The sequence below is a fragment of the Leucoraja erinacea genome, chromosome 13 (assembly GCF_028641065.1).
Source record: "Leucoraja erinacea ecotype New England chromosome 13, Leri_hhj_1, whole genome shotgun sequence".
Lineage (NCBI taxonomy): Eukaryota > Metazoa > Chordata > Chondrichthyes > Rajiformes > Rajidae > Leucoraja > Leucoraja erinaceus.
The window spans coordinates 14,498,290-14,520,117 of NC_073389.1; the positions used below are offsets into that span (position 1 = coordinate 14,498,290).

At 41.6% G+C, this 21,828-nt stretch overlaps 1 protein-coding gene across 12 annotated transcripts in view; it reads left to right on the forward strand.

Annotated features, from left to right (window-relative positions):
- The window catches only part of dmd (dystrophin), a 1,582,845-nt gene that overhangs the window by 815,670 nt on the left and 745,347 nt on the right, over positions 1-21,828 (forward strand). For all 12 annotated transcript variants that reach the window (XM_055644518.1, XM_055644513.1, XM_055644515.1 and 9 more), the window contains one exon: positions 18,955-19,127. In XM_055644518.1, coding sequence (XP_055500493.1) covers positions 18,955-19,127 — 173 coding nt within the window. The remainder of the gene's footprint in view (positions 1-18,954; positions 19,128-21,828) is intronic.

Sequence of the window (21,828 nt, forward strand, 5' to 3'; positions counted from 1 at the left end):
TTTTTTTAGCAATCAAATCATCTTTTCATTACACACGTCTCCTGATTTACGTCCACAACTAATCACTTGTTTCTCTACATATATTTGATATGATTACAGCCGACATCAAGTTTAATGATATTGATTGCTCTCGTTACACACAACTTTTGCCTTCGGTTTAATTTAGCTGAACTAATAAATTGTCAGGCAATGTAGTCATGGGCACAGTTCCATGTTCTCCTGAAATAAATCTCCTACATCGACAAATGATCCTTGTATATTCCTGTGATGTTGGAATGGAGAAAAAAAAAATAGGAGATATGTTTGATTTGTGTTTAATGAATATTTATTTCCTCATAAATGCATTAATCATTGTCATGATCTGCTGTTGGAAGGAAAAAAGTTGGACATAAATTGAAACACTACTTTTTTCTGTCGCTGAAATTAAATTTAGGGTGAAATACTTCTCAGCCTGTATCCTTTGTTGCATGAATATGTGAATCTTATTTAAAAAGTCAAAACAGGGACAAAATTGAATGGCCCCAAAACATGCTGGGATTGTTAGGTGTAAGCAACTCATACAGAACGTATTCAACTGGACACACTTACATTGCGTTACCTGCTCATTGCCACGGAAGGCTGTGGAAGCCATGTCAATGGATATTTTTAAGGCAGATGTAACTAGATTCTTGATTAGTACTGGTGTCAGGGGTTATGGGGAGAAGGCAGGAGAATGGGATTAGGAGGGAGAGATAGATCAGCCATGATTGAATGGCGGAGTAGACTTGATGGACCAAATGGCCTAATTCTGTTCCTGTTGCTTATGCTCAATGTAATGATTTCAGTGTGCAGCCAGCACTATCTGCTCACTACGGTGGCTCCACATCACAGGAAAGAGTAAGCATTTGTGAGCGATTTGTACCAGTCAGTGCTCTCCTGAGCTCCTTTAAGCCAGCCTGCCCTTTTTAAAGTGATCTGCAATATGTTGGGACTAAATGAAACTGAAATTAAATTGCCACATAGCAAGTTCCATTGTCGTCTGACATAGTACTGGAGGACTTGATGCAGGAAATGGAAAGAATTTAATTTTCTCTGCAAACGGTCCAGAAAGTATACTCATAGAGTGGAAGAGAAAGCTGTGCATTTCAATACCAGGAGTCATACAGCAAGGAACTGTGTTTACACTATGAATTCAATTGTGGTTAGAAAATATGTATTGAAATACCACAATTCCCTTATTTGCACAACAAGCTTCCGACTCTATTCATTATATGCTCCCATCACGCACTGTTCAACTGTACTTGCATCTGACGGACAGGTATTGTACAGCACATTGACATTCTTGGCATGGCTGTATGAATCACATCCATAACCTGCATACATTTCCACTATGTCAGCTCTGTCAGCCAAATAGAGAAAGATTAATTTGAAGAACAAGGTCACACAAGAGCAGAGGTAGCAGCAACAAGGGACAAAAGTAAATGCAACACCAAATACTCATCAAGGACGTGATGGTGGTTGGTGATAGCAGCCATAAAATCATACAACATGGAAACAGACCCTTCGGCCCAACTTATTCAAACAAACCAACTGAGCTAGTCCCATTTGCTCGCATTTGGCTCGTATCCCTCCAACTCTTGAAAGAATCAAGAGTGTTTTATTGTCATATGTCCCAGATAGGACAATGAAATTCCTGCTTGCTGCAGCACAACAGAATATGTAAACATAGTACATAACGGGAGAAAAAAAAGGTAAATGTGTATAAATACACATGCACACATACTCAATAAATAAACAAATATAGTGCAATAATAATAATAATAATAGTCTGTTGTAGTTCAGAGCTTATTTGTTGTCATGTTTAATAGCCTGATGGCTGTAGGGAAGAAGCTATTCCTGAACCTGGACGTTACAGTTTTCAGGCTCCTGTACCTTCTTCCCGATGAAATGAGTGTGTGGCCAGGATGGTGTGGGTCTTTGATGATGTTGGTTGCCTTTGAGGCAGCGGCTTTGATAGATCCCTTCGATGGTGGGGAGCTCAAAGCCGGTGATGGACTGGGCAGTGGTCACAACTTTTTACGGTCTTTTCCTGTACCTGCCTAGATATTTTTTAAATGCTTATGTAGAACCTGCTTTAACTACGTCCTCTGGCAACTCATCCCACATGCTCCCCTACTTCTAAGTGAAAACATTGACCCTCAGGTTCCCATTAAATCTTGCTCCTCTCACCATAAACCCAAGTCCTCTGGTTTTTATTTCCCCTACCCTGGGTAAAAATCTTTGTGCATTCACCCTATCTATTTCTCTCGTGATCATGTACACCTCCGTAAGATCACCTGTCAGCTTCCTGTACTTCAAGGAATAAATTCTTAACCTGCCCAACCTATCCCTATAGCCCAGTCTTCCTAATCCTGGGAATATCCTTGTAAATCTTCTCTACACACTTTCCAGCTTAATTATATCCCCCCCAATAGCAGGGTGACCACCATGGAAAACAGTGACTATTGAATTATTTAACTTGAAGTAACCCTTGCATCCCTTCTCTCTCCTTCCCTCCCCCACCCTAGTCATCATATGAGTTTCACTGTTGATCAGTCCGAAGAAGGGTTTCGGCCTGAAACGTTGCCTATTTCCTTCGCTCCATAGATGCTGCCGCACCCGCTGAGTTTCTCCAGCACTTTTGTCTCCGGCACTTTCACTGTTGTCTTGTTGAATTGCGCTGTCTGTATAACTTGTTATCATCTACTCCACAGTCAACAATGGACCATCATGGTCTCCACTTATCCTTGATCATCATTGCTTTTTGCATATCTTTCATTCATTTGATCTATGTGCCATTTGTATCTCTCATTTTCCTTTCCCCTGACTCTCAGTCTGAAGAAGGGTCTTGACCCGAAACGGCACCTATTCCTTTTCTCCCGAGATGCTGCCTTCCCCGCTGAGTAACTAAATCTTTTTGTGTTTACCTTCAGTCTAAACCAGCAGCTACAGTTCCTTCCTACATTGTATTCCAAAAGTTGGTTCACCAATGTCTTGTACAACTGAATCATAACCTCATAATTAACTTGATCAAGATTTTTGATTGGTTGACAAAGGTGATCAATGAGGGTAGGGCAATGGACATTGTCTACATGGATTTTTGCAAGGCATTTGATAAAGTCCACCATGGGAAGGCAGATATAGAAGATTAAGATGTGTGGTATTAACAGTGACTTGATTGTATGGTTTCAGAAATGGCTTAGTGACAGAGGACAGAGGGGGATGGTGGAAGGGCAATATTCAGGCTGGAGATATGTGACCAGTGAGTTCCACTGGGATCTATGCTGGGACCTCTGCTGTTTGTAATTCATACAAATGTCTCAAGAGTAGGTTGCAAACGTCGATGGGTCGGTTAGTAAGTTTGCAGATGACACCAAGACTGCTGTGATCGCAGAATGCTATCAAAGTTTACGGTGGGATATAGTTTAGTTTTTTATTGTCACATGAACGGAAATGGGTAGAGAAATGGCGGATGGAGTTTAATCTGTGCAAGTGTGAGGTGTTGCTCTTTGGGAAAATGTACAATTAATAGCATGACCCTTAACAGCATTGTTGTACCGAGGGATCTTGGGTTCCAAATGCATAACTCCATGAAAGTGGCAACACAAGTAGATAGAGTGGTAAAGATGCAGCTTTATAGGAATTTGGTTATGTTGCATTTGGAATATTGTGTGCATTTCTGGTCATCCTATTACAGGATGGATGTGGCGATTTTGTAAAAGTTGCAGAGGTGGTCTACCAGAATGATGCCTGGATTAAGGGGTATTATTAATGCTGGAGGGAGAGGTTAGACAGATTTAGATTATTTTTGCCGGAGGCTGTGGGGAGACCTGATAGAAGTATATAAAAATGCATAGACAGGATAGACAATCAGAACCTTTATCCCAGGATAAAGTCAAATACTACAATGCAAAGCTTTAAGGTGAGAGGGGCAAAGTTTAAAAGAGATGGCTGATGGAAGTTTATTTTACACAGAGGGTGGTGAGTGCCTGGAAACTGCTGCTGGGGGTGGTAGTGGAGACAGAAGCAAGACTTTTAGATAAGCATATGGACATGCTGTGAATGGAGGGATATAGGGTAAGTGCAGGTAGATAAGTGATGGTCTTGGCATCACGTTCGGCAGAGACATTGTGGGCCAAAGGGGCTTTTCTTGTGCTGTACTGTTGAAGGTTCTTCACTCTACAATGCTCAACAGGGCCCAACAGTCTGAAGAAGGGTTTTGGCCCAAAACGTTGCCTATTTCCTTTGCTCCATAGATGCTGCTGCACCCGCGGAGTTTCTCCAGCATTTTTGTGTACACCCAACAATTTACTATCAATTTGCCTTTGCAAAATGTTTTGTCATCATTGGGCTGGCGGTACAGGTAGTAGGAGTAAATATGCATACCAAATTAAGCTAAACTGAAATTGGAGGAATGATGATATCTCTTACTTCAGGTAGCCCCAGCTCAGATAGACCTCTCTCTATCCCTCCCCCCATCCAAGTCACATTAGCTTCTCATTTTCACCCTACAAACGGCTAACAATGGCCTGTGTAATTTATGATTGTTACTTTTTTCATATCTTCCATTCATTGTTCTTTATCTCTCCATATCACAATCAATATCTCTTGTTTCCCTTACCCCTAACCAGTCTGAAGAAGGGTCTCGACCCAAAACGTCCCCCATTCCTGCACTCCAGAGATGCTGCCTGTCCCGCTGAGTTACTTCAGCTTTTTGTGTCTTACTTTGGTGTAAACCATGATCGGCAGTTCCGTCTTACGCATCCTCCTTCCCAGCTGTAATGTCTTGAGTAAAACCCAGTTGTGACTAGCACAATAGAGAGACGTCCGACACGTTGAGATCTGCGAGTAGTGTGTTCCATTTAATGATCGCATGGCCTCAAGAGGGCGCTCGCATTTACATGTTGAATGACAATTAAATTGAATCTGACATGTTGATGACGAATACAAACGTTGCTTACATTACATCCCCACCTCCAAATTTGGGGTTTCATATACGTATTCGTCCAAGGCATATAAAGTGTACCGTCATCATGAAATCATTGACTTATGTTTGTATATATATATAATGGGCTTACGAATATCATTACTGCTAGACTTATTGCTAATGAATAATGAGAGACACAGGATATCATTCTTAAGTGCTTTGAAAGTAAAATATCACTATCCATCGTTGCTGGACTTGCAGCCAATGAATAATGAGATAATCACGTTGTCCTCGCTCTATTCTACCACAATTAACACAGTGCTCCTTATACTTCGAACATGATACTATAAAACTAGAAACTCTATAACTACGTGTTTTTTTTACATTGCCTTCTTTTACTCATGGCTCACTATTTTACATAACAAGCCGAGTTGGGGGTGTTGACAATCTCCCACTTCTCATGCTGAGCTTGCGCTCACCCCATCAACCACCTCATTTTGCACAAGAAGCCCTAACTTCTTACACGTCTGTTTCCCAAATATGGGTTTCACATCCCCATTCATGATTTGAAAGATAACACTATGTTCCTTCTACCTAATTTAACGTTCCCCTTTACCTGTCCCACAGGATTCATTAGGTCCAGAGTATGACCTTAGTGTTACATTAGTGTTCATTAAGGCAGGACCAGTATTTATGAACAAGTTCTATGGCAGGATGTCAACTTGAGCTCCAGAGTCAAGTTTGAACTCAATGTCCACATTGTTAACATAGAAGCATAGAAAATAGGTGCAGGCGTTGGCCCTTCGAGCCTGCACCGCCATTCAATATGATCATGGCTGGTCATCCAACTCAGTATCCTGTACCTGCCTGCTCTCCACACACCCTGATCCCTTTAGCCACAAGGGCCACATCTAACTCCCACTTAAATATAGCCAATGAACTGGCCTCAACTACCTTCTGTGGCAGAGAGTTCCAGAGATTCACCACTCTCTGTGTGAAAAATGTTTTTCTCATCTCGGTCCTAAAGGATTTCCCCTTTATCCTTAAACTGTGACCCTTTGTCCTGGACTTCCCCAACATAGGGAACAATCTTCCTGCATCTAGCCTGTCCAACCCCTTAAGAATTTTGTAAGTTTCTATAAGATCCCCCCTCAATCTTCTAAAATCTGCTGGACATCTGTCCCCATTCACACGTCGAATCAATCACGGCGTCAACATAGAATACATCAAAGTCGTCGTCCACTGGCTCAGGCTGCGGTGAAGCGGTCATCTCGGACTCAATGTCGCCGAAGTCACAGCTCCCATCCCCTGCCTCCTGTCTGATTGGCTGGTCATGTTGTCGGGAACGTCGACAGCTGTTGGGCGTTCTATTTCTCGGGCAGTCAGGGATTCTAGAGAAATATCCGATATCTCCGCATGCGTGACATCTCATGTCATGAGCGGGGCAGGAGTTGGTTTTATACACGTAGGTGCATGACTGGCAGATGGCATAATTACCATGAATACGGGTTTTTGTGTGTGGTTGTCTGGGTCGCGAATCTCTGCCTCGGCCCCGGCCCCATGGCCGACTGGCGCTGTCTCGTTTCAAGTAATCAACTGTTCCTTTGATGGCTGTTGGGGCTATCTGTTTCATCCGCTCGGCTGATGCTATGGCGATCGTACACATGTCAGTGCATTTTTTACAGCTTTAAGTCATCGCATTGGAGCAGTTTCTCCCGGAGCGGCTGGCTGGTGATGCCGCAGACTATTCTGTCTTGCAGCAACGTGTCATGCAGGCTGCCAAATTCACAATCGTTTGCTAAAGACTTCACTGCAGTCAGGTTGCTGGAGAAGGTCTCTCCTCGCTGCTGATTACGTGTATTGAAGATGTGTCTCTTGACAGTTAAGTTCTGTTTTGGTTCACAGTTTGTCTGCAACTTCTCATTCAGCGGTTGTATTTTGGCACGTTCCTCTGGGGTGAACTGAAAGGTTTCATAAATCTGCTGAGCGGCCGGCCCTGCCACGTGGAGGAAGGTTGCACACCAAATCTTTCCTGGCTTACTAGTCAGCTCTGTTGCCGTCTCGTGGAATGCCCTTATCCAGTCCTTTCAATTCTTGGCTAAATTCCCTTGCATGGAGAGTGGTCCCGGTGCTTGTGTCCCACCATTATTTACTGCCTGTCCCGCGGAATTACTCCAGCATTTTATGTCAATGGTGTAAACCTGGATCTGCAGTTCCTTCCTGCAAAAAGGAAAGACCTCTTTCCCTACTCCTCCCCCTCCACCCCCCCACAACCCCAGGTCCCCATCATCACCTTTTTACTCAAAGATCAAATCCATAATTTCATACAGAGCCATTGGAAGACTTTCACGCCCAATGTCAAATCTCTGGCAAGGTAAATATCCAATTGAATAATTGGAACATCAGGAAGGAATCTTTGTTTTTGAGCAATTTCATTCTGTTGCAAGACTACAGTGTTTTTACACGGCTGAAGGTAAAACTGATACAGACTGACCCGGCTCAGGCTGTTTCACAAAAGAAGTCTTCTGACAGCAAACTGAGCAGGCTCCTGTGTGTGACTGTGGTCGTTTTGGAGCACATCACCTCTTTGTTCTTTCAGCTGGGCTGTAAAGGTTTGCCAACGATAGATGCAGGCGATCTGATCTAGATAATTAAATATAAGGGTTTCTGAAAACTATAAAAAAAAACTTAGTTGTCCTTGATGTTGCTAAATGCCAAAATGGTGCAGCCCAGACCTGGCACGATGTCCTGAGTTGTTCAGATTGTTCTCCAAATCCTTCTGCAGACCCCTCCATGAGCAGTTGCCTCCATTCTACAGACCCCTCCATCAGTAGTTGGCTTCCTTCTGCAGATCTCTTCATCAACACTAGCCTGCCTTCTGCATTCTCCTCCATCGATGGTAGACTTCCTTCTGTAGACCCCTCCTTCAAACATAGTCTTCTTTCTGCCTACCCTTCCATCAATAGTAGCCTTCTAGCTACTAAATTGTAGTCACCTGATTGTTTCTGTTTAAAACCTCTTGGGCACACATAGGCATGTAGAAGTCATCGCCGTGCAGTGCACAGGGGTGATTAGTTTATGTTTTTGTACATCCCAACATCTATTGAGTTATAAAAGTGGAATGTTTGTTTGTGTTGACTTGGCATTATGCAACAGAGAGCATGAGACTTGTACTAAACAATGAACCAGGTCCGGGTTTATTGACAGTTCAGCTAGGGGAGGTCAGTGGCAGGCAGGGTGAAATGGGACTTCCTCCTCCCCCTCATCCCCCTTCTTCCCCTCCTCCATATCTGCTCGTCATTTATCAGGTGGCAAGGAATGAGTCAAAAGTCAACAGTGCTTTCTATTGTCACATATGTTAATTGTTAACACAGTGAAATTATTTTCCTTACAAACAGTCCAGTAGAGTATCACCATACCCCCATCCCCAATTAGCAAGTGGACAACAACAACCAACTGCAGGAGTTGCCATGTTCAGAGTCCAATGTTCAAAGCCCCACCATGGTGAGTTGATGCAGATTATAACATTGTTATCCAAAGTTCCTCACTGCCAAGAACTGTAGGCCTCTGCAGGGCTATCCAAGTGGCACATGAGATTTTGAACATAAGGATCACCCTCACACCACAAGAAAGACAAACGGGCACAGGCCGTACAACCCTTTCATTCAAGTCACTGCTAGTCTTTTACCCCAGCACAACTCTCTTGTAGTAACCATGTAACATTTACTTCTCTCAATATTCACAATTCTTTCATCCTCTGATGACTGGGCTTCCACAGCAATTGTGGATAGAGAATTCTGAAGCTGTGCTATCTTCTGGGAGATTTTAAATTTTTTTTTTTTTTTTTTAATTACAATTCATCTCAGAGCAGAATGGTTTTCACCCTTTTTGAGAGTTTGACCCTGTACACTCCAGCCAGATGGAACATCATTCTGCATCTATCCTGCCCCTCCCTGCAGAGATATTGTCTCTCATTCTTCTTCTATAGAAAATATAGACCAAGTGTATTCAGGACAACTCCCCCTCATCCCCAGAATGAATTTGGTGAACCTTTGCTGGGTTTCCAATCTTTGCAATTATATCCATTTTGTGTAGGAAAATCAAATTTTGTGTCATTGCAGGAGCTTTGTTTTACTTATATTGCCCATATGTACTTGGGCAATATGAATAACATATATAACAGACTTGAATGTACTTTGTGTGCCATACAGACCAGGTATGTCATGTGCAGATTTTATAACATGTTAAAACATGTTAACGTGTTTGACCGCGGGTCAAAGGAGGTGGAGGAATTGAGTGAAATCCAGGTTAGTCGGGAAGTGGTGTTGGGTAAATTGAATGGATTAAAGGCCGATAAATCTCCAGGGCCAGATAGGCTGCATCCCAGAGTACTTAAGGAAGTAGCTCCAGAAATAGTGGATGCATTAGTAATAATCTTTCAAAACTCTTTAGATTCTGGAGTAGTTCCTGAGGATTGGCGGGTAGCAAACGTAACCCCACTTTTTAAGAAGGGAGGGAGAGAGAAAACGGGGAATTACAGACCAGTTAGTCTAACATCTGTAGTGGGGAAACTGCTAGAGTCAGTTATTAAAGATGGGAGAGCAGCACATTTGGAAAGTGGTGAAATCATTGGACAAAGTCAGCATGGATTTACGAAAGGTAAATCATGTCTGACGAATCTTATAGCATTTTTCGAGGATGTAACTAGTAGCGCGGATAAGGGAGAACCAGTGGATGTGGTGTATCTAGGCTTCCAGAAGGCTTTCGACAAGGTCCCACATAAGAGATTAGTATACAAACTTAAAGCATATGGCATTGGGGGTTCAGTATTGATGTGGATAGAGAACTGGCTGGCAAACGGGAAGCAAAGAGTAGGAGTAAACGGGTTATTTTCACAATGGCGGGCAGTGACTAGTGGGGTACCGCAAGGCTCAGTGCTGGGACCCCAGCTATTTACAATATATATTAATGATCTGGATGAGGGAATTGAAGGCAATATCTCCAAGTTTGCGGATGATACTAAGCTGGGGGGCAGTGTTAGTTAGCTGTGAGGAGGATGCTAGAAGACTGCAAGGTGACTTGGATAGGCTGGGTGAGTTGACAAATGTTTGGCAGATGCAGTATAATGTGGATAAATGTGAGGTTATCCATTTTGGTGGCAAGAACAGGAAAGCAGATTATTATCTAAATGGTGGCCGATTGGGAAAAGGGGAGATGCAGCGAGACCTGGGTGTCATAGTACACCAGTCATTGAAAGTAGGCATGCAGGTGCAGCAGGCAGTGAAGAAAGCGAATAGTATGTTAGCTTTCATAGCAAAAGGATTTGAGTATAGGAGCAGGGAGGTTCTACTGCAGTTGTACAGGGTCTTGGTGAGACCACACCTGGAGTATTGCGTACAGTTTTGGTCTCCAAATTTGAGGAAGGACATTATTGCCATAGTGGGAGTGCAGAGACGGTTCACCAGACTGACTCCTGGGATGTCAGGACTGTCTTATGAAGACTTGGTTTATACTCTCTAGAATTTAGGAGATTGAGAGGGGATCTTATAGAAACTTACAAAATTCTTAAGGGGTTGGACAGGCTAGATGCAGGAAGATTGTTCCCGATGTTGGGGAAGTCCAGGACAAGGGGTCACAGCTTAAGGATAATGGGGAAATCCTTTAAAACCGAGATGAGGAAAACTTTTTTCACACAGAGAGTGGTGAATCTCTGGAACTCTCTGCCACAGAGGGTAATTGAGGCCAGTTCATTGGCTATATTTAAGAGGGAGTTAGATGTGGCCCTTGTGGCTAAGGGGATGAGAGGGCATGGAGAAAAGGCAGGTACGGGATACTGAGTTGGATGATCAGCCATGATCATATTGAATGGCGGTGCAGGCTTGAAGGGCCGAATGGCCTACTCCTGCACCTAGTTTCTATGTTTTCTTCCATATGAACTGTATTTGCATTCAAGGTAAAATGATTTTAATTTTTAGATGATTCCATAGTAATTTTATTAAAATTTGGTCAAAGATTATCAGGAGTCGTTTTGGTTCCATAGCGCTGTTGTTGCCAACTGTTAATGTAAAACAGTATTCAGAGATACTTGTCAGCATGGCTTGACGAATGCTCTCTTAATCAGTTCAATGTTGGTCGGACAGAAGGAAAATAATCTGTTTATTTTGAAGACATTGTACATTTGAAACATACAATCTTTATTCTTTGACAAGGAATGCCTTTTCACTGATAGCTCGGCAGCATTGAACTTAAATCTGACGTCATCATCACACTTTGTACCTTCAATTCTCTGCACTTCAATTCCCCCTTCATTTAGTTGTCACCAGTTCACGAAATTGGTTGGGATGTTATCAAAGTGAAATTGTTTCAGTGGATCTATTACTTATTGTGTGTTTGCCTTGTAGAGATCGTTTTCTCAATGGCTCAATTAGGGACTGTCCATCTTCCCTCCGAAGGAAATGTTCCAAATTTGATTCTCATTCTATGTGTGGTAGAGGTATAATGCGTGCTACATCTTTATCAGTTTCTCTTGTTTAGAAAGGAGACAATTAGTCTGAGATTACTTTCCCAGTGAGCATTTTTGGTCATCAAGTTAACATGTATTATCTACTCTGGCTAAGTAGTGTGCTCCTCTTTACTCCCACCGCCAATATATCTGTTTCAAGTAATTTTAGTTTTTTAGTTTTAAATTAAAAAACAATTGAGGAAGGAAAAATGGTAAATAAAGCTACAAAAAATAGAAGTAATTTCTAAGCAATCGCCAATTCCTTTCAGTACAATGACACCTCCACATCACATGGTTGGTTAGAATAAAAGGGTAGGTTTTTGTTTTTCAATTATAAAGTATTTAGCCACATTATAGTCCGGGTGGCACAGTGATTATCATTCAGGTCGGGGGGGTGGGGGGGGGTTTCCGCCAGGGGTACCATGTAATCCCGTGCTACCTGCTCCATGGTCGGATAGTCAGCGAATAAACCGTCTCCCCCAACTGGTTTGCCTGGGGAGAAGGGGGCTGTAGACCCCCAACAGGACCAAACACAAGACCTGTCAAAGGGCGGATGAGCTCCTAGTGAGCCAACAGCCATCCACACTTCAGTAGAAGTTGCGATCACTGGGGTACATAGCATTGTAAGGCAGCATGCCCGTTGATGTTTCAATGATGATGATGATGGCACAGCGGTGCAGCACTAGAGTTGCTGCCTTACAGTGCCAGTGACCAGGTTTTCGATGCTGACTACGGGTGAACAGGATGCTCGATATGTCTGGATTATGTCTGGAATTAAGAAGTGAGGTCAGATGTGATCTATAACCGTGTCCGTAGCTCAGAGCAGCGAGAAACTGTGTCTGGACTAAATCCATTGAGGGACTGAGAGGTCATAGAGTCAGCTATACAGCATGGACCCTGTCCAAGCCAACCATGTTGACATACTGGCCTAGTCCCATTTCTCTGCATTTGGTCCATACCCTTCAAAACCCCTCCTATTCTGCGTGAGATTGGCCTGCTTGTTTTCATCAGCTGAACTGCTTTCAGTTTTCTTGACAAGACATAGTAATGCGGGTTGTTACAGAATTATTCGCCTGCTTTTTCGACTTAGAAATCGTCGCCATACCTACAATATTTAATTTAGTTTTAATTTGGAGATACAGCACGGAATCTGGCCGTTTGGTCCACCGCGTTCACATCAACCAGCGATCCCCGTACACTAGTTCTAACCTACACACCAGGGACAATTTACAGAAGCCAATTAACCTACAAACCAGCATGTCTTTGGAATATGGGAGGAAACCAGAACATCTGCAGAAAAACCACGCGGTCACATGGAGAACGTACAAACTCCATACAGACAGGACCCATTGTCAGGATCGAACCTGGGTCTCTGGCGCTGTGTTGCAGCAAGTCTACTAGCCGGACAAAGTGCGAACCCCATCATCAAGTTCGCCGACGACACCACAGTTGTGGGACGAATCACTGATGGTGACGAGTCAGAGTATAGAAGTGAGATCGACTAACTGACCAAATAGTGCCAGCACAATAACCTGGCTCTCAACACCAGCAAAACCAAGGAACTGATTGTGGACTTTGGAAGGGGTAGGATAGGGACCCACAGTCACATTTATATCAATGGGACGATGATGGAAAGGGTCAAGAACTTCAAATTCCTGGGCGTGCATATCTCGGAAGATCTCTCCTGGTCTGAGAACACTGATGCAATTATAAAGAAAGCACATCAGCACCTCTACTTCCTGAGAAGGTTACGGAGAGTCGGTATGTTAAAGAGGACTCTCTCGAACTTCTAGAGGTGCACAGTAGAGAGCATGCTGACTAGTTGCATCGTGGCTTGGTTCGGCAACTTGAGCATCCAGGAGCGGAAAAGGCTGCAAAAAGTTGTGACCACTGCCCAGTCCATCATCGGCTGTGACCTCCCCACCATCGAAGGGATCTATCGCAGTCCCTGCCTCAAAAAGGCTACCAACATCATCAAGGACCCACACCATCCTGGCCGCACACTCATCTCTCCGCTGCCATCAGGCAGAAGGTACAGGAGCATGAAATCTGGTACATCCAGGTTCAGGAACAGCTGCTTCCCCACAGACATCAGGCTATTAAACTCACAATCAAACAAACTCTGAACTATAACAGCCTATTGCACTTTATCTGTTTATTTATGTGTATGTAGATGGTCTATGCTAATATATAGACACACTGAACTGTACTGTATTTATGCTTAAAATACTCTGTTGTGCTGCAGCAAGCAAGAATTTCATTGTCCTATCTGGGACACATGACAATAAAACTCTCCTGACTTGACTTGCTACAGTATTGTTCCACCCAAGCATTTACACCATTTTTGGGGCTCTGTTCCACATTACATGTTCAGGCAACAGGGTGGAATGAGTGCTGCCCCTCAGATTGACATTGCCAGTGTGGGGTGATGGCAAATGTGCTGTGGACAGAGATGTCATTCTGTCCCCTGGTTTCTGAGGCAATGCGATGACTGCATTTCTGTGGTATTTCCCATCCTTGTTGAACCTCGGCTGAGCAATGACAAGTGTATGTTTTTTTCTCCATGGGGGAGAATTACATAAACCAACTCCATAATATTTTGCCAGATTAACAATGCAACGCAAGGACAGAAGACACTCAGTCCACATAAATAAATGCTCTCAGCTTATTTTTGGAAGTGCAAACATTTTATTTCTGTTTTCCAGTTACAATGAACATTAAAATAGTCTTTAATTCTTAATAAAGCTGGGGTTCATGCAATATTCATTCAGACTTTTCAAACCTGGAAGTAACTCCCATTGTCAAAAGCAACAACAATGTCTGAGAAAAAATGTGCGATGTGGGAAATGTAAAGGGCATTTAATCCGTCTGAGATTTCATCTCAATGATTCTCTCATCAGAATCCATTCCAGCATGCTGAACAGATCAGTGTTTGTCTTTACTGTTCAGTTTTAATTAAGTGCTTCATTGCAGATGAAGGAAGATCCCATCCTGAATGAAAGAGAATAATTGTGTGTTGTAGAATTTATGAGTGCCCATTACTGTAGTGATGCTTCAAAAAACAAACTTGCACGCCCTTCATTGCTACAGCTTCCTTATCATCTAACTTGCAATCTGCGGACATGACTTGTACATTTCCTGCGATCAAGCAACATTTTGAATATTGTTTTGGTGTTATGTCATGACACTGGAATTAATTTGCCATTGACAGACTTGCAATTCTTTTCAACTTTACTTTTTTGTCTTTGGATCTAAAGCACATGAAACAGTTGATCTCCTTAAACCTTCATTGCAATTTTAATGAGTTTTCTTGGCTATCAGTGTCCAATTTAGTACTGCAGCTTGCGATGCTTTTCATGGGTCAGGCAACTGGCTGTAGTAAAAATAAATAGCTCATTTCAAATTCAAGAGCTTTCATCCCGCAAAACCTTAATGTAATGCCACGTTTTAATGTTGGCACCAAGACATGCTTGTGTGCCCTCCAGCTTTGGCATGGTGATGTGCTGCTTGAGGGTGTTAGTTAACTCCAACTTGCTTTTCCCTTTGTAGATTGCTGGAGGTGATCCAAATACAACAGAAATTGAAAGGCAATTCATTAATTTATTAAAATGAAAGAAATATTCACAATTTGCAAATGACGTGCATGACGGAGACGAGGGGTCGCCATATTTTTGAGCATTGGAGAGTGAGAAGATGTAAACGCTTGGTTTAAATGTATGCTATTTAGATCAGAAAATATGGAAAAAGGTTATTTCCATTGAAAATTGTGAGGCTGTGAAATTCATTTCCAGGGTTTGTGGTTGACACGGAAACAAGCAGTCTTTCCAAGATTAGATTTGATTAGGGTATGGAAGAGTATGCAAACAGAACTGATGTGCGACAACACACTCTACGATGCTGAGAACTATATTCTTCACTCCGTGTATGTCCCTTTGCTCTATCTATTGTACTTGTATTTCAGGTGATTGTATCTATTTATGGTCTATCTGGTGTTTTTGGATAGCTTGCAAAGCAGCGTTTATCACTGCACCTCGGTACATGTGACAATAATAAACCTAAATCTAAATGATTACTATTAAATATGTTACCTTTCGTGGAGATTAAACACGTGCACAGTAGCAATCTTTGTGATGGGATATGTTAGAATTCATTGTGATACCAAAACTGTCATTTTTTGTGCTAATGACACCAAGGAATATAGAGGAAATTGCAGAATTGTTCTAAAAATGTGTAACTATATGTGAGTTTCATTTGAGTTTGGTTTATTCCCATGTTCACAACAGTTGGACACTTTCAGTTTAGGCAAAGCATAAAGATACAATGGTAGTAAAGTAGCTAAATTACTGGGCCAATAATCCAGGGGCATAGGCAAAACCATCCAGTGACCCCAGTTCAAACTGTACCAGTGGCATCTCTGGAATTACAATTTAGTTTCTAAAAAAATGTAATTAAAACCAAAATCACTGATAATAATTAATGCTGTTCAAAAATGCCACTGTTCCTGGTTTAAGGCAGAGATGGACAGATTCTTGATTAGTACGGGTGTCAAGGGTTATGGGGAGAAGGCAGGAGGATGGGGTTAGGAAGGAGAGATAGATCAGCCATGATTGAATAGCAGAGTATACCAGATGGGCCGAATGGCCTAATTCTGCGCCTATCACTTATGATCTTATGACCTAAATCTTCACTAATGTTGTTCAGTAGAGGAACTCTGCCATCCTTACCCTGCCTGGTTATTTGTGGGATATTGCCTGAATACACCAAGGATAATCAGGACTCAGCAATAATGCTAGGCCTATCACCCAAATCCTGCAAGTTCAATTAAAAATAAATTCCTTCTGTGAAGTGCAAAAGGTGCCTTGAAACTATATATAACTTTAACCCACGATGGGGAGAAGACATACCCTGTTTTTTAATGTGAAGCATTAATTTTGGCTCCCATCATTTTTTTTAACCAGTTACAATTTATTCAGTTATAACCAAAGTTGTTGTGCTGGAATTGTTCGCTCAATGTTTATATTTAGAAAGAGGTCAAGGGGAGAACAGGGATTTTGCTGAAATAAGGTTGTACCGTTGTAGTTGTTTTACAGCACAATGCCAAAAGAAAACAGTGTGTCATTCGTGATGGACACAATATGCTGGAGTAACTCAGCGGGACAAGGAGCATCTCTGGATAGATGCTGCCAGTCCCGCTGTGTTACTCCAGCATTTTGTGTCTACCTTTGGTGTAAACCAGCATCTGTAGTTCCTTCCTACACAGTGTGTCATTCAAATATCTCTTCAGACAACTTAGATCAAAGTGAAACCATGAACAGAAACAGTAATTATTGGGGTTTTTTGTTGCACGTATTCAGTTTCAGAAAGGTACAGCATGCAAACAGATTCTTCAGCAAACGAATCCACACTGACTATTCAGCCACCAATTTATACAATGTTTTCTTATTCTCCCCACGCTCTCAACGTCCATTACTAGATTCTATACTCCAGTGGCCAATTAACCCTGCAAGCCATATCCTTGGTGATGTGGAGGGAAATTGGAGCAACCTGAAGAATGTCATGTGGTCACAGGTTTATTACCAATTCTGTTTTAAGAATCAACATAACCTGATCAAGGTTTTGTTGAAAAGATTTCAGAATGCCATTAACACTGGGGCAAAGAAAAGTTAAATCCACTTTGGAACAAGGTTAACTGTTCATTTCAGTATGTGATGCTTTTGGACTGGGAGAATGTACAAATCCAACCAGACTGAACCGGGGTTCAGGACTAGCTATCCAACTTTGCAGCTGAGATTGTGGATTCTGCCAGAGTCGTGAATTAATGGAAGCAGAGTTCTTATTTACATTTATGCATGGGATAGATTAGAAGGGAAAAGGGCAGAAAAATGGATTTGAGGAACGCTGAATCATTTGTGACCTTATTGAAGGGGTAGTGCTGCTCGTGGGGTGAAATAGCTACTCCTGGTGCATCTTCTCTGGTCTTATTAAATACAACACATTTCCTTTTCTATTTTGTTGTTGAGGTTTTTAATCCCAAGGGTTGGCAAGAATTCGCAAACATGCCAGTTTTTCCCTTTGTTTGATCCATTCATTCTCTGTAACCAATACAAGGTTTGAAGTAAAATTACCATCAATAGACAGACTATCGATAAATTGCAAGTGGAAACTACATCCATGACCCCAATATTAGCGCTGATATTTAAAATACGTATGAAATATTCCTCAGAAAATACATCACACTGGTTTAATGGCAGATTCTGTATCTGAAAAGCAATCATAGATTTTATTTCATGGTTTGTTAATGGAAGTTTAATGCTGATAAATGTGAGGTGCTACACCTTGGCAGGACAAATCAAAATAGGACGTACATGGTAAATGGTAGGGAATTGAAGAATACAGTTGAACAGAGGGATCTGGGTATAACCGTGCATAGTTCCTTGAAGGTGGAATCTCATATAGATAGGGTGGTAAAGAAAGCTTTTGGTATGCTAGCCTTTATAAATCAGAGCATTGGGTATAGAAGCTGGGATGTAATGTCAAAATTGTACAAGGCATTGGTGAGACCAAATCTGGAGTATGGTGTACAATTTTGGTCGCCCAATTATAGGAAGGATGTCAACAAAATAGAGAGATTACAGAGGAGATTTACTAGAATGTGCCTGGGTTTCAACAACTAAGTTACAGAGATAGGTTGAATAAGTTAGGTCTTTATTCTCTGGAGCGCAGAAGGTTAAGGGGGGACTTGATAGAGGTCTTTAAAATGATGAGAGGGATAGACAGAGTTGATGTGGACAAGCTTTTCCCTTTGAGAATAGGGAAGATTCAAACAAGAGGACATGACTTCAGAATTAAGGGACAGAAGTTTAGGGGTAACATGAGGGGGAACTTCTTTACTCAGAGAGTGGTAGTGGTGTGGAATGAGCTCCCAGTGGAAGTGGTGGAGGCAGGTTCATTGGTATCATTTAAAAATAAATTGGATAGGCATATGGATGAGAAGGGAATGGAGGGTTATGGTATGAGTGCAGGCAGGTGGGACTAAGGGAAAAAAAAAGTTGTTCGGCATGGACTTGTAGGGCCGAGATGGCCTGTTTCCGTGCTGTAATTGTTATATGGTTATATGGAAGTGAATCTGACGAGGAGATAAATTGAGTGTTTGAGAAAACACATTTTGTTCCAAATCTTGATATTAACAGTGTTTTGAGTTATCTCATACAAGAGTGTGCTTATGACTTTTATGTTGTAGTAGAATCTTTTAATATTCGGTACAGGCCTGTTAATGCTGCTGGAAGAAGATTAGTGTTGTTTTTTCCAGTGATCAGCTTGATTTTGTCACAACACAGTGATAATATTATTTCCAAAGGAAATGCAATGGTTGAACTTTAATAAAGAATATTGTAAGGATATTGTATGTACCTTTGTCCAAGATTCTTCATCAGCAGGCATTATTTTGGTCATACTTTTTGGTGAGACTGAATCCTTTGTTCGATTAATTTTTTTTTTCTGAACTCAGAACGTGAAAAGGCAATTGGAGAATCTCTCGAGCCCAGTGGCATCAGTACACAGCCAGAAACCCGCGGCTCTACGGATTGTCTCATACATGGATGTTAACCAAATACATGACGCAGTGGCTGAGCTCGATGACAAGTGGGAAGATGTGAACAAGAAATGCGTTGACCAACAAACGTAAGTACCTACTTGAGACTGACTTGAGTTCAATCTGAAGAGTTTGTCCTGATTTACACTGTGACTGGACGGAGTGATGAACTAGATTCAGATTCAATCTGTAGAAAGGATCTGTAGATGCTGGTTTATGCTGAAGATAGACCCAAAGTGCTGGAGTAACTCAGCGGAACGCGCAGCTTCTCTGGATAGAAGGAATGGGTGATGTTTCGGGTCGAGACGGTTCGGGTCGAACAAGGGTCTCGACCCGAAACGTCACTCATTCCTAACCAGAGATGCTGCCTCGTCAGGAACAACATAATAAACCCAGAATAAAAGAAATGGTATTTGAATTTGATCAAAAACCTGGAAATTATAATCAAAGCACTGCCAATTTTAGATGCACTAATAGGATATGACAGCCAAAAAAACATTTAATTGGTGGAAAAGAAACATTTGCTTTCTGTGATATTTTTATGGACTGGCTCAATAAGGATTTATGGTATTACATGTAATCTCCAAAGCTTCCATTTGTGGTATTTGGTTGAAATGTGGTCAGTTTGAAATCTACTCCATTACACAAGTGATTTGTTGTTCTCATAAAATGACACTTTCACTTCATTTGTGATTCACTGTAAAACTGTGATACTTGGACAGCAAGCTGTGCTGCAGATAGCAGTCTAGAGGACATGTATTGGGGGCACATGGGAGCCGACTCGAGAAAGATGTAAGTGGTCACCCACCCAACACGCCACCTTAGCCACCTTAGAACCCACAAAACTGGAGCGGATGCAAATCATCCTTGATCCTGAATCCCGAATGACTGCCTTTGAAACATCTGTGGAAATTTCTTAACTTTTTATCTTGTGGCAGGCTTATTGTGCAAATAACAACATGTAATCATCGCACAAAGTGATTGAGTATCCTAGTGGGGCCAGCAACATCAGCAGTGGGAATAGACAGACAACGTTTTGGGTCAGCATGTTTCTTCAATCTGGAGAAGATATCTCAACTGAAACATTGCCTGAACATGCCCGCCACAGATGCTACATGACCCGTTGAGTTCCTCCAACACATTATGTTTTGCTCAATATTCCAGCATCTGCATTTTTATGTTAACATATAAGCCAATAGATTAGAATTGTACTAGTTTATTGTATATATTGAATAACTTTTAATCCGTATTCAGTGTTTATATAACTGGTACGGTACTGATTCCTGTATAACTTTGGCAAATTAAATCTTTGATGGTTTCTACTTAAGTTTGTTCTTCAGTAATTTTCTCGTGTAAAGTGCCTGTGAGTTCATGAGAAGAATAAGACAAATGTGATGTTTTACATGACTGAATAGCCGCTGACACCCATTGTCCTGGTGAGTGGTTGCTTTAGTGAGTTGATATTGATCTGACTGTGAAACTATATAAAAGAGAAAATGTCTTCCCTTCCATTGGAATGAGGACATGATCATTGTTCCACTTGGCAACTCGAGGATTTTACATTTTATGATTGCTGCTGTAGAATTTGAAAGAAATTTTAGATGATTTGAGTGGAGATTGCAAAGTAATTGAGATGTCAGATGATGCACTTGTGTTACTCGTGCTTTCCTTCACAGATAGTGATGCTACTGAGATTGGAGGAAATTGCAGTTGTACTGCTGCCAGCTCACCACAATTTAATATGTCACTTAAACAATTACACTCAGGCAGAATAATGAGATTTCATAAAACATTGAAATCAGCTATCATTCATTAATGGAATTGCCACCTTATGACTTTTTAAAACATGTTCAAATATAATTAAACAACCAAACTAAAATAAGGAAACTTTATTTTGAAGTAGATGCCGCTGTTGCCAAATGAATGAAGCGTCCATGTGCATACAAATTTTATGACAAATTCATTTGTTCCAGAAAGAAGAGTTGTGTAATTGTGAGGTTAACACTTTTTTTGCAGTGTATTGCTTTTCACCAAATTCATAGAAAAGATCAATTTCTTACTGTTCATAAAAATATTGTCAGTAATGAACTTGGGTCGCATGGAGAAATACATCTGTTTATCATTGAGTGATAGCTCCATCCAACAAACAATGTACATGCTCTGTAAACGGTATGAGATACCAGCTTGTACAGCATACTCTTGTGCAATTTTGTTTTGCTCATTCATGCAAATAAACTGCATGAAGTCCCACAACTGCATCTTCCAGGATGGCTCACATTGCTGACCAAGTCAGCATTTGCCATAGGTTGAGCTTGAACTTGAACAAAGAGCTGAATATCAACCAGAAGTTGCATAGTAACCTAGACGTAAATGCAGATGAGTTGGTGAGCAGGTTTGCTGACAACACCAAAATGGAACTAGCAGGCAGTGAGGAATGCTGCTCAAAGGTACAGCGGGATATTGTTCAGCTGCAGAAATGGGCAGAAAAATGGCAGATGGAGTTTAACCCGAGCAAGTGTGTGGTGTTGCACTTTGGGAGGTTGAATGTAAGGAGAGAGTATACAATTAATGGCAAGACCCTTAACAGCATTGATGTGAAGAAGGATCTTGGCGTCCAAGTTCATAGCATGCTTAAGGTGGCAGCACAAATAAATAGGATGGTAAAAAAATGCTCGGGGCATTAAATATGTAAAAGTCAGGAAGTCATAATGCAGCGCTATAGGCTACATTTGGAGTATTGCTTGCAGTTCTGGCCACCCCATTACAGGAAAGATGTGGAGGCTTTGGACA